Source organism: Bufo gargarizans, chromosome 6, assembly GCF_014858855.1.
Source record: "Bufo gargarizans isolate SCDJY-AF-19 chromosome 6, ASM1485885v1, whole genome shotgun sequence".
NCBI classification, from domain to species: Eukaryota; Metazoa; Chordata; class Amphibia; order Anura; family Bufonidae; genus Bufo; species Bufo gargarizans.
Window position 1 is genome coordinate 267,045,316 of NC_058085.1, and position 13,210 is coordinate 267,058,525.

A 13,210-nucleotide genomic window follows, 5' to 3' on the forward strand; every position below is an offset into this window, starting at 1 on the left:
GGATCTGGCATTTTTTTCCATGGGAATGTATTAGTTCCGGATCCGGCATTCAAAATATCGCAATGCCGGATCCGCAGACCGCTGAAAATGTAAAAAAAAAAAAATTGAAACAGATCCGTCTACAAATGCTGTCCGGTTGCATGCAGATTGCCTGATCCGGCAGGCAGTTCCGGCGACGGAACTGCTTGCCGGATCGCTCTGCTGCAAGTGTGAAAGTACCCTTACTCCTTGCATGTAGATAATAGTCAACCCCTTTAATGTCTGTTATGTGCAGTTCCAAGTTCCACCACATCCCTAGGCAATGATTTTCCATAGACATCAATGAAACAGCGCCTCCATTTACAACCTTGCAATGATCTTAGTCAAATTACTGAGCCTTGAATATATAAGGTTTGTAAATGAGCCTTGCTGTATACGATCCTCGCAGGACGAAGGTGGAGTGACACAAATATCGTCACGTGATGAGAAAACGGCGATATCTCACAAAGCTGAAGGTTTCTTCACATAAATATGATTTATGAATATAGAATATAGGACTTTGCGTTTCCATACAGTGAGGCCGGCCTGGCTACAGTTCCACCTTTTAGCCTGTAGATTAGGCTGTATGTCATTGCTAGGAAACCTTCTTATTATATATTACAGGAGAACAATATGTAATTTACTAACTGATGTCACGTTGAATAAAGGGACCCACCTTTCATATACATTAAGTGCTCTGTTCATGGGGTCTGTAGTAATAATAGATATTAACTAGTTAAAACTAATGCAAAATGAGAATATCGGCTGACAGTTTCCATTGGCACCCATTAGGATAGGTTTACCAGTGCCCCCTAGTGGCTGCATCTCAATACTGCCGCCACTGATGGGGTTCTTATTTCCTAAAACATAACTGAACCCCTTTAGGAACTAATAGTTCTCTTCTCAATACTAAAAGCTTTAATGACATTATATCTAGACCTGAAATTGTGTTGTAAAGCATCACTCCCATCATTACCTGAATGATTAAGTCCTTTGCAACTAGCAGAACTGAGGCTATCGAGGGCACAGCAATGTAGAACTCTTTTTGGCACTAAGAAAGACGATAAGGAAATGCGGAAGCACTCCGACCCGACATATGCTAATAAATGTGTGGAGCAGAGATCTATGACTTGCAGTGGGGTTGGAGTTACTCCTATCTATACTGTTCCATCACTGTTTCTCCAGTATAAGAATTCCGCACAGATACAGGACTGAACTGTAGGACTGGACTTTTTGGAAAAGGGTCGGGTCGGGAGAGATGTTGGCCCCACTCCGGCTGTAGATGATCCAGTGTACGTATATGAACAGACGCCATAATGCAGGGATCCACAAGAGGTTATAAGGGAGTCTAGCTGTCAATCAGTCTATCCCAGCGTCCTAGGTCACCGCTGGTTTGATGCTGGTGTGCACCAGTCAGCCTCCAGAAGAATTCGCCCTAGGAGAAGTTTCCAAAGGAAGCTGTAAAGAAAAGACGACATTAATTAAAAAAATGAAAGCCTCCCACAATTCTCTAGAGAACAGCCCTGGACAGACACTGAACCAGCAAGGTGAAACTGTTGGAAACTAGCAGAATTGTAAATGCAGCTCTGGATGTGACTAGACTATAGGATCCGGCCTTGGCTCACTACAAGCGTCTGCAAACATATTAATACAAGTTTTCATGCATTAACCTCTTCTGTACCTTGACTAAGCAACTGCAGATTACGGACTTCCTCGCGTACTTGTAGCTGTAAAACCTGCTGTAGAACCTCTTGCCGCTGAGACTCATGGATGATCCCCATGCGCTGCAACTTCTCAGCGTTAAGCCTCAGCAGAGCTCGGCCTGAGAGAGGGAAAGGCAGGAACAGGTCTGTGAGATTCCCTGGCTTGTATGGTTACTAAATGCATGATGAATTATGTATGCTACATTGTCGTAAATGGAGCATGTGGAATGTAGAAGTAAACAACAAATCTCCACACTACCAGACTGGACTCCATGAAAAAAGATCAGGGAGATCTTATCTGGATTCATCTTCCTTCTGTATGCACAGAGACATCAACTCCTCCGTATTTATCCTACCTGCATGTCCCATCTATCTATAGACCCACAGAAGATCTCTCTTCTGTGTACATCGATATCCTCTATTTGCATAGGTCCTGATTCTCTCTTCCCTTTACATTGATTCCTACCTTTCTATAGATGCCAATTCTCTCTTTTATATACTGTCCTCTTTCTATGTATTCTGATACTTTCCTCTAATTTTTGTAAAGATCTCAATAGGTCCTGGTTTCCTCCGCTCTATAGATCTGTAGTCTCTTCCCTCTATACATCTATATTTTATCCTTTCTATAGATCCTGTCATCCCTATACATTTTTGTGCCCCCCCTCTATACATCTTGATTACCTCCTGTCTCTATAGATGCTAATGTTCTCTACAGATCCTGACTTCACTCTTTCTATTGATACCTATTCTCTCTTCCCTTTACTTCTATGTTCTCTCCTTTCTACAGATCCTGCCGTCCCTATAAATCCTTCTTCCCCTGTCTTCTATAAATGGTGATTACCTCCCTTTTATATGGATGATGATTTACTCATCTCTACAGATCCTGTTCTCCCTATACATCCTTCTTCAGACGTCTTCTATGGATGCTGATTACCTCCCTTTTCTATGGATGATTTTCTCATCTCTAAAGATCCTGCTGTCCCTATAATCCTTCTTCCCTGTCTTCTATAGATGTTGATTACCTCCTTTTTCTATGGATGCTGATTTTCTCATCTCTAAAGATCCTGTCGTCTCTATAAATCCTTCTTACCCTGTCTTCCATGGATGCTGATTACCTCCCTTTTCTATGGATGATTATTTTCTCATCACTACCAATCCTGTCTTCCATATAAATCATTCTTTCCCTGTCTTCTATAGATGTTGATTAACTCCCTTTTCTATGGATGATTATTTTCTCATCACTACCAATCCTGTCTTCCATATAAATCATTCTTTCCCTGTCTTCTATAGATGTTGATTACCTCCCTTTTCTATGGATGATTATTTTCTCATCACTACCAATCCTGTCTTCCCTATAAATCCTTCTTCCCATTTTCTATAGATGTTGATTACCTCCTGTTCCATGGATGCTGATTTTTTTCATTTCTACAGATCCTGATTTCTTTCTAACGATCCCTACTCTCTCTTCCTTGTACTTGATGTTTGCTTTCTGTTGATCCCTTTTCTCATTCTAGAGATGCTGATTCTCTCATCCCTATAGATCCTAATTCTCTTCTCTTTGCAGCTATTAATTCTTTCCCTGCGCTCTGAGTTTATCCTCCCCCATCAGCTTATCATTTTACTGGTCTATTTCACTCCCTCCCCTCTTCCTAATCTTCATCTCTATCTCCCGGGGGCAGACTGCCCCCTCTCAGTACTTTATCTGCGCTGTGCATTAAGACTTTTAGCCCGTGCCGCCTCAGGGTATGGATCTCACAATGTGTGCTGGTGCGTGTCTGCTGGTATTTTAAACCCGTCAGATGATCTTCGCTGCTGCCTGCGCAGGACGCTGAGACACAGCACTGTGACACGCAGCCGGTTAGGCTCTACTAATATACCAAGCATCTCACATGAATGACAGGCGGAGAGAAAGAGTGACATCATACCATAGAACAACTGCTCTAATCATCTGCTGCAAAAATACAACTCTCTGTTTACTCTGACAGCCATGGGTGGTCAGAAGAGGCTGGGAGTTGCCATTTTACAACAGGTGGATAGCCGCAGGTGGTAAACCACTAACTTAGAGTAAGTAACCTACAGCAATGTAAAGCCAGGACGAGCTACCTGTGATAGCGTGGTGAGAAAAGGCCTCGACATAAGTGAGATAGTTGTGTGGACAGTGTTTCTTCAGCCACTTGCACACGTCTTGCTGAGTCCACAGGACGACGGGTTTAGTGAGGCAGCTGAAGGACGGACTAGTGTGATATATGCCGTATTGATCGCTGGGTCTGACCTGCACAGGGGACAAACCAAGAATTATTCAGTGCAGGCAACATGCAGCACCAAGCATCAGGTACTGCACACTGCCTGTACATTATTCTGACCCCCCCATCCCATTTATTTTTCCATGCACTACCACCTTATATCTGTACAGAATGCACTACACATTTATCTCCCTCATTTATAACACACCTCCATCACTGCACATTTATAACACACCTCCATCACTGCACATTTATAACACATCTCCATCACTGCACATTTAGAACACATCTCCATCACAGCACATTTATAACACACCTCCATCACAGCACATTTATAACACATCTCCATCACAGCACATTTATAACACACCTCCATCACTGCACATTTATAACACATCTCCATCACTGCACATTTAAACACATCTCCACCTGCACATTTATAAACACATCTCCATCACAGCACATTTTATAACACACCTCCATCACTGCACATTTATAACACATCTCCATCACTGCACATTTATAAACTCTCCATCACAGCACATGTATAACACACCTCCATCACTGCCAATTTATAACACATCTCCATCACTGCACATTTATACACACTCCATCACCATTAAACACACCTCCATCACCACATTTATAAACTCCATCACATGCACATTATAACACATCTCCATCACAGCACATTATAAACACATCTCCATCACTGCAATCTATAAGACATCTCCATCACTGCACATATATAAGACATCTCCATCACTGAACATCTATCAAACACATCTCCCTCACAGGCACATTTATAACACATCTCCATTCACAGCAACTTTATACACACCTCCATCACTGCACATTTATAACACATCTCCATCACTGCACATTTAGAACACATCTCCATCACAGCACATGTATAACACATCTCCATCACTGCACATTTATAACACACCTCCATCACAGCACATGTATAACACATCTCCATCACTGCACATCTATAAGACATCTCCATCACTGCACATCTATAAGACATCTCCATCACTGCACATGTATAACACATCTCCATCACTGCACATTTATAACACATCTCCATCACAGCACATTTAGAACACATCTCAATCACAGCACATGTATAACACATCTCCATCACTGCACATTTATAACACATCTCCATCACTGCACATCTATAACACATCTCCATCACTGCACATTTAGAACACATCTCCATCACTGCACATCTATAAGACATCTCCATCACTGCACATCTATAAGACATCTCCATCACTGCACAGCTACAACACATCTCCATCACTGCACATTTATAACACACCTCCATCACAGCACATGTATAACACATCTCCATCACTGCACATTTATAACACATCTCCATCACTGCACATCTATAAGACATCTCCATCACTGCACATCTATAAGACATCTCCATCACTGCACAGCTACAACACATCTCCATCACTGCACATTTATAATACATCTCCATCACTGCACATTTATAACACATCTCCATCACTGCACATTTATAACACATCTCCATCACTGCACATTTATAACACATCTCCATCACTGCACATTTAGAACACATCTCCATCACAGCACATGTATAACACATCTCCATCACTGCACATTTATAACACACCTCCATCACTACACATTTACTTTATAAATGTGCAGTGATTAGAATATGTTGTATACCTGCAGAGAGGGTGATATGTTATAAGTATATAGTGAGGAAGATTTGTAATAAATGTGCAGTGAGGGTGGTGTATTATAAATGTACAGGTTGACTTATGTGTTATGAATGTGCAGTGAGGGTCATGTGTTGTAAATTTGCAGTAATGCACATTTATATCCCTCACTGAAGTGCACATTTATATCATATCACTGTCACTGCACATGCATATCACATCTCTCACTGCACATTTACAGTTGCAAGAAAAAGTATGTGAACCCTTTGGAATGCTATGGATTTCTGAACAAATTGGTCATAAAATGTGATCTGATCTTCATCTAAGTCACAACAATAGACAATCACAGTCTGCTTAAACTAATAACACACAAAGAATTAAATGTTACCATGTTTTTATTGAGCACACCATGTGAACATTCACAGTGCAGGTGGAAAAAGTATGTGAACCCTTGGATTTAATAACTGGTTGAACCTTCTTTGGCAGCAATAACTTCAACCAAATGTTTCCTGTAGTTGCAGATCAGACGTACACAACAGTCAGGAGTAATTCTTCACCATTCCTCTTTACAGAACTGTAAAGAGGAATGTCTGGTGTGAATCGCTTTCTTGAGGTCATGCCACAGCATCTCAATCGGGTTGAGGTCAGGACTCTGACTGGGCCACTCCAGAAGGCGTATTTTCTTCTGTTTAATCCATTCTGTTGTTGATTTAGTTCTATGCTTTGGGTTGTTGTCCTGTTGCAACACCCATCTTCTGTTGATCTTCAGCTGGTGGACAGATGGCCTTAAGTTCCCGTGCAAAATATCTTGATAAACTTGGGAATTCATTTTTCCTTCGATGATAGCAATCTGTCCAGGCCCTGACGCAGCAAAGCAGCCCCAAACCATGATGCCCCCACCACCATACTTCACAGTTGGGATTAGGTTTTGGTGTTGGTGTGCTGTGCCTCCTTTTATCCACACATAGTGTTGTGTGTTTCTTCCAAACAACTAAACTTTGGTTTCATCTGTCCACAGAATATTTTGCCAGTACTGCTGTGGAACATCCAGGTGCTCTTGTGCAAACTGTAAACGTGCAGCAATGTTTTATTTGGACAGCAGTGGCTTCCTCTGTGGTATCCTCCCATGAAATCCATTCTTGTTCAGTGTTTTACGTATCATAGTTTTGCTCACAGGGATGTTAGCATATGCCAGAGACTTTTGTAAGTCTTTAGCTGACACTCTAGGATTCTTCTTCACCTCATTGAGCAGTCTGCGTTGTGCTCTTGCAGTCATCTTTACAGGATGGCTACTCCTAGGGAGAGTAGCAGCAGTGCTGAACTTTCTCCATTTATAGACAATTTGTCTTACCGTGGACTGATGAACAGCAAGGCTTTTGGAGATACTTTTATAACCCTTTCCAGCTTTATGCAAGTCAGCAATTCTTAATTGTAGGTCTTCTGAGAGCTCTTTTGTGCGGGACATTATTTACATCAGGCAATGCTTCAGGAAAAGCAAACCCAGAACTGGTGTGTGTTTTTTATAGGGCGGGGCAGCTGTAACCAACACCTCCAATCTCCTCTCATTGATTGGACTCCAGTTGGCTGACACCTCACTCCAATTAGCTCTTAGAGATGTCATTAGTCTAGGGGTTCACATACTTTTTCCACCTGCGCTGTGAATGTTTTCATGGCGTGTTCAATAAAAACATGGTAACATTTAATTATTTGTGTGTTATTAGTTTAAGCAGACTGTGATTGTCTATTGTTGTGACTTAGATGAAGATCAGATCACATTTTATGACCAATTTGTGCAGAAATGCATATCATTCCAAAGGGTTCACATACTGTTTCTTGCAACTGTATATCACATCTCTTTCATTCCACATTTATATCTCTTTCACTGCAAATTTATCTCCTTTAATGCGCTGTGCATTTACAACTAATGTCCCTCACTGCACACTGATCTCCCTCACTGTGCAAATTTATAACATGTATCCATGACTGTACATTTATAACATATCACAACCACTGCACATTTACACATCACATCAATGCGTATTTATAAAACATCACAATATAGCAGCAGCACATCCCCCTAATTGCACTGCACATTTATAACTGTTCCCGTGCATTAATAAAATACAGCACTGGTGTCCTCCATTATAACTTATCAGTACAGGACAGCAATGTCCATTATACATATAGCTGACTGCATTTGACAGTAGATGTGCCGCACTGCGCCTCACTCATTTCATGCATCATGATATCTAGACCATTATTGCAATACCTCAGCACAAGGGTAATGTCCATATGACAGTACAGTGGCTATGAACAGCTCACCATAATAATTAGAGTACCCAATTATCCTCATTGTCCAAGGAGGTCACACATGAGCTGTCCAGAAGAGCCCCCTCTCCTCGTGACTGCAGTGTACACTCCTTTCAGAGACTCTAATACATCTCTCTCTCTCTCTCTCTCTCTCTCTCTCTCTCTCTCTCACTATATATATATATATTTTTATATATATATATATATATATATATGGATGTATATATATATATATATATATATATATATATAGTGGAGATTTGCTCTGGTAGACAGGCTTGCGGAAGCAGTTATAGAGGCAACAACAATGTATTTAATTTAAATGGTTCAGTGTTTATTCACTAAGGATAAGCAAAACAAAAAGTCAGTTTCAAGGAAAACAGTCACCTTGAGTCTGCTGTTTGTTCACACCATGCACCAATGCAGACATCCTTGGACATAGCAGAAACCACCTGCTCTCACGCCAACAAGGTAGCAGGTCTTTACCCAGGCCCAAACTCCCAGATCCCAACACAGAGACTGACAGAGCTTCACTGTCAGAAAGGAGTAAATTCTCACCACCTGACAGTGCTGCCTGTGTCTTATAGCCCAAACCAAGAACCGGTCTGGAACGTGGGGAGAAGCTCCCAGTAAGAGCCGGCCCGGATTGGCTTTACAGCCATACTAAATAGCAAACCATGTCAGCCAGCACTAGCTGCAGTTGACACATGAAATTACCGGCTCTTACCTCACCGAGGCCAGAAATCTCGGTGACACATACCTTCCGTCAATGACGGGCCCTTGCGCCCGTTCTGGAATGGCCATCTCAGTCCCCAGACCTGAATATAATTGAAAATCTGTGGTGTGACTTAAAGAGAGCTGTCCATGCTCAGAAGCCATCAAACCTGAATGAACTAAAGATGTTTTGTAAAGAGGAATGGTCCAAAATACCTTCAACCAGAATCCAGACAGAAAAGGAGGATCTACTAAATATTGATTTCATTTTCTTTTTTGTGGTGCCCAAATTTATGCACCTGCCTAATTTTGTTTAAACAATTATAGCACAGTTTCTGTAAATCCAATAAACTTCATTTCACTTCTCAAATATCACAGTGTGTGTCTCCTATATGATATATTTAACTGACATTTTTTATCGTAACAACCAATGATTTATACAGGAAAATCATGACGATTAACAAGGTTGCCCAAACTTTCGCATCCCACTGTATCCCAGGTACTTAGTCTCTCCTAACCCTATTGCGCACTTTTTTGGGTTAGCGGTTAAGCCAGCCTTCCTAAGGGAGTCCACTACAGCCTGTACTTTAGGTAGGTGTCTTTCCCAGTCGGTGCTATGGATAAATATATCATCCAGGTACGCCGAAGCGTACCGACGATGTGGGCGTAGTACAACGTCCATTAGCCTTTAAAACGTGGCGGGAACGCCTTAGTCAGAACCTCCTTAGCCAGACCCACAAGAGAAAACATCTCCATTAACTCCTTAGCTATGACTTTGGCGTATGTATGACGCAGTGGCAACACCTCTGAGTACCGAGTGGCATAGTCGAGGATGACCAAGATGTGTTGGTGCCCTCTAGCGGACTTCGGTACTGTGCCTATGAGATCCATAGCGATCCGCTTGAATGGAACCTCAATAATCGGGAGAGGGACCAGAGGACTACGGAAATGTGGCTGGCTATCTGGAAGGCTGGGCAAAACTTGCGACACTTCCACCTCTCTGAACACACTGGACCAGTAGAACCGCTGTAGAATCCGGTCCAGCATTTTCTGCTGGCCCAGTTGTCCCCCAAGAACATGTTGGTGGGCTAACGCCAACACGAGCTTGCGATACGCCTTGGGTACCACCAGCTGTTCAATATGCTCATCCCCTAGTTGATTTACCCGGTACAGCATCTCCTGTTGAACCACAAAACAGGGAAACATAGACTCGGCCCGCGGTTTTTGCGGCTCACCCTCAACTACTATCACATTCTCCCAGGCTCGGGATAGAGTTGGGTCCTGGTGCTGTGCTGTACCAAAATTATCTCTGGAGACGTTGAGGTCTGCCATCCCCGGACCCGACGGCAAGTCCTCCACATCTCCCACCATCACACTTAGCTGGGTTGTATCCCCCTCTTCCACCGAAGTGGCAGTCACCACTACCGCTGGCCCTTCGGATTAAGATTCCCAGGGTCCTGGTCACCCACCTGAGCCGGGCCACTCTGATAGGGTTACGTCTGTCTCCCGGGTATTGGTAACTTTTGTATCCGTCCATAGTGCCGGGGAAGTCTCTCCCAATTATGAGTTCATACTGTAATTTTGTGGCGCCGGCCACCTCATGATTCCACCTGCCGTCCACCATTGATAGAGAGACCAGGGCGGTGGGATAGTCCTTTAAGTCTCCATGAATACACACTAGGCAACTCTTACCAGGGACACCAGGCTCCCTGAATCCAGCAGAGCCACCGCCAGAGTGTCCCCCACTTCCACCTGGCACAGGTGGCTATTGTCTATAGTCTCAGAGGTTCCTGTTGCACACAACTTCCTGGCGTATAATGAGTGGCGGTAGCCATAGTTGGTGTCCATGGATTCTCCCCGATGGGGATAGTTGGCCCTTATGTGTCCAGGCTCCTGACATCGCCAGCAGACCACCGAGGCTGGGTCTACAAGGGGTACGTCCCAGGCGGGTTTGGCTGGCACCAGCCGCCGGGTCTGGGGTGGAGATTTCCAGGGTTTGACTGGCCCCCTCCCAAAAAAAAAAAAAAAATGTAGATTTCTGGTGGCCTCGTAGCGCTCCACCAGGTTGACCATCTCCAAGGCATTACCCGGACACACCTGGCCGATCCAGTGCTGGAGGGGATACGGCAAAGCCCTCCAGAACACATCCGCCAAGAGACAGTCCAGCATAGCAGTGGGGGTCAGTACATCAGGCTTCAGCCATTTTTGCAAACGGTGTAACAGGTCATAATACTGCAGTCTGGCAGGTTCAGCCGGGTTAAATTCCCACTGATGCACTCGCTGGGCCCGGACCAACATATTCACCCCCAGTCTCGCCAGGATCTCACCTTTTACGGTCAGGTAGTAGGCCGCTTGATCATCGGGGAGATCGAAAAAAAAATTGCTGGGGTCCAGACCCCAGGAACGGAACAAAGACCTCAGCCCACTGGTCTCGGGGTAACTTTTCCCTTATGGCCACCTTTTCGAACACCGCCAGATAGATCTCAACGTCATCCAAGGTAGTCCTCTTAGGGATCGCCGCATGGACAGCTTTCCGGGCATCGTGGATGTTCAGGGATGCTCCTGCCGCTTGCAATGCCATCACATGTTGCAATAGCAGCTAGTTAGTTTCCTGCTGCTGCTTGTTAGCCTCCCGCTGCTGCAAATTAGCCTTCATGAGGGCCTTTACGACCGCCTTCATTTTGTCAGGGGACACGGGTCGTAACCTTGCCGGCTTAATGTAGGACATGCACTTGTGCCGGGGAAAACAAAAACTTTTCGGCCTTCAGGACTGCCTCACTGTGTTTGCCTGCATCCGACACCAATTGTGGGGATTTGCTTTGGTAGACAGGCTTGCGGACGCAGTATAGAGGCAACGACAACGTCTTTAACAGTTCGGTGTTTATTCACACATAAGGATAAGCAAAACAAAGTCAGTTTGTTCACACCATGCAGCAATGCATAAGTCCTTGGACATAGCAGAAACCACCTGCTCTCACGCCAACAAGGTAGCAGGCCTTTACCCAGGCCCAAACTCCCAGGTCTCAACACAGAGACTGACAGAGCTTCACTGTCAGAGAGGAGTCAATTCTCACCACCTGACAGTGCTGCCTGTGTCTTATAGCCCAAACCAAGACCCGGCCTGGAACGTGGGGAGAAGCCACCCACCCTGCACTTTGGCTGCTCCCAGTAAGAGCCGGCCAGGATCGCCTTTGCATCAAACCATGTCAGCCAGCACTAGCTGCCATGGACACATGAAATTACCGACTCTTACCTCACCGAGGCCAGGAATCTCGGTGACACGTACCTTCTGTCAATGACGGACCCTTGCGCCTTCCTACAATATATATATATATATATATATATGTACATATACAGTACAGACCAAAAGTTTAGACACACCTTCTCATTCAAAGAGTTTTCTTTATTTTCATGACTATGAAAATTGTAGATTCACACTGAAGGCATCAAAACTATGAATTAACACACGTGGAATTATATACATAACATAAAAGTGTGAAACAACTAAAAATATGTCATATTCTAGGTTCTTCAAAGTAGCCACCTTTTGCTTTGATTACTGCTTTGCACACTCTTGGCATTCTCTTGATGAGCTTCAAGAGGTAGTCACCGGAAATGGTCTTCCAACAGTCTTGAAGGAGTTCCCAGAGATGCTTAGCACTTGTTGGCCCTTTTGCCTTCACTCTGCGGTTTAGCTCACCCCAAACCATCTCGATTGGGTTCAGGTCCGGTGAATGTGGAGGCCAGGTCATCTGGTGCAGCACCCCATCACTCTCCTTTATGGTCAAATAGCCCTTACACAGCCTGGAGGTGTGTTTGGGGTCATTGTCCTGTTGAAAAATAAATGATGGTCCAACTAAACGCAAACCGGATGGAATAGCATGCCGCTGCAAGATGCTGTGGTAGCCATGCTGGTTCAGTATGCCTTCAATTTTGAATAAATCCCCAACAGTGTCACCAGCAAAGCACCCCCACACCATCACACCTCCTCCTCCATGCTTCACGGTGGGAACCAGGCATGTAGAGTCCATCCGTTCACCTTTTCTGCGTCACACAAAGACACGGTGGTTGGAACCAAAGATCTCAAATTTGGACTTATCAGACCAAAGCACAGATTTCCACTGGTCTAATGTCCATTCCTTGTGTTCTTTAGCCCAAACAAGTCTCTTCTGCTTGTTGCCTGTCATTAGCAGTGGTTTCCTAGAAGATATTCTACCATGAAGGCCTGATTCACACAGTCTCCTCTTAACAGTTGTTCTAGAGATGTGTCTGCTGCTAGAACTCTGTGTGGCATTGACCAGGTCTCTAATCTGAGCTGCTGTTAACTGGTGACTCGGATGAACTTATCCTCCGCAGCAGAGGTGACTCTTGGTCTTCCTTTCCTGGGGCGGTCCGCATGTGAGACAGTTTCTTTGTAGCGCTTGATGGTTTTTGTGACTGCACTTGGGGACACTTTCAACGTTTTCCCAATTTTTCGGACTGACTCACCTTCATTTCTTAAAGTAATGATGGCCACTTGTTT

The 13,210-nt window shown here is 44.1% G+C and overlaps 1 protein-coding gene across 2 annotated transcripts in view; it reads right to left on the minus strand.

The window, feature by feature from the left end:
- Positions 1 to 330: 330 nt before the first annotated feature.
- The window catches only part of SAMD10 (sterile alpha motif domain containing 10), a 223,044-nt gene continuing 210,164 nt past the window's right edge, over positions 331 to 13,210 (minus strand). For both annotated transcript variants that reach the window (XM_044296617.1, XM_044296620.1), the window contains exons 3-5: positions 3,825 to 3,993; positions 1,700 to 1,840; positions 331 to 1,476 (exon numbers count right to left, since the gene is read on the minus strand). In XM_044296617.1, coding sequence (XP_044152552.1) covers positions 1,454 to 1,476; positions 1,700 to 1,840; positions 3,825 to 3,993 — 333 coding nt within the window. In that variant the 3' untranslated portion in view covers positions 331 to 1,453. The remainder of the gene's footprint in view (positions 1,477 to 1,699; positions 1,841 to 3,824; positions 3,994 to 13,210) is intronic.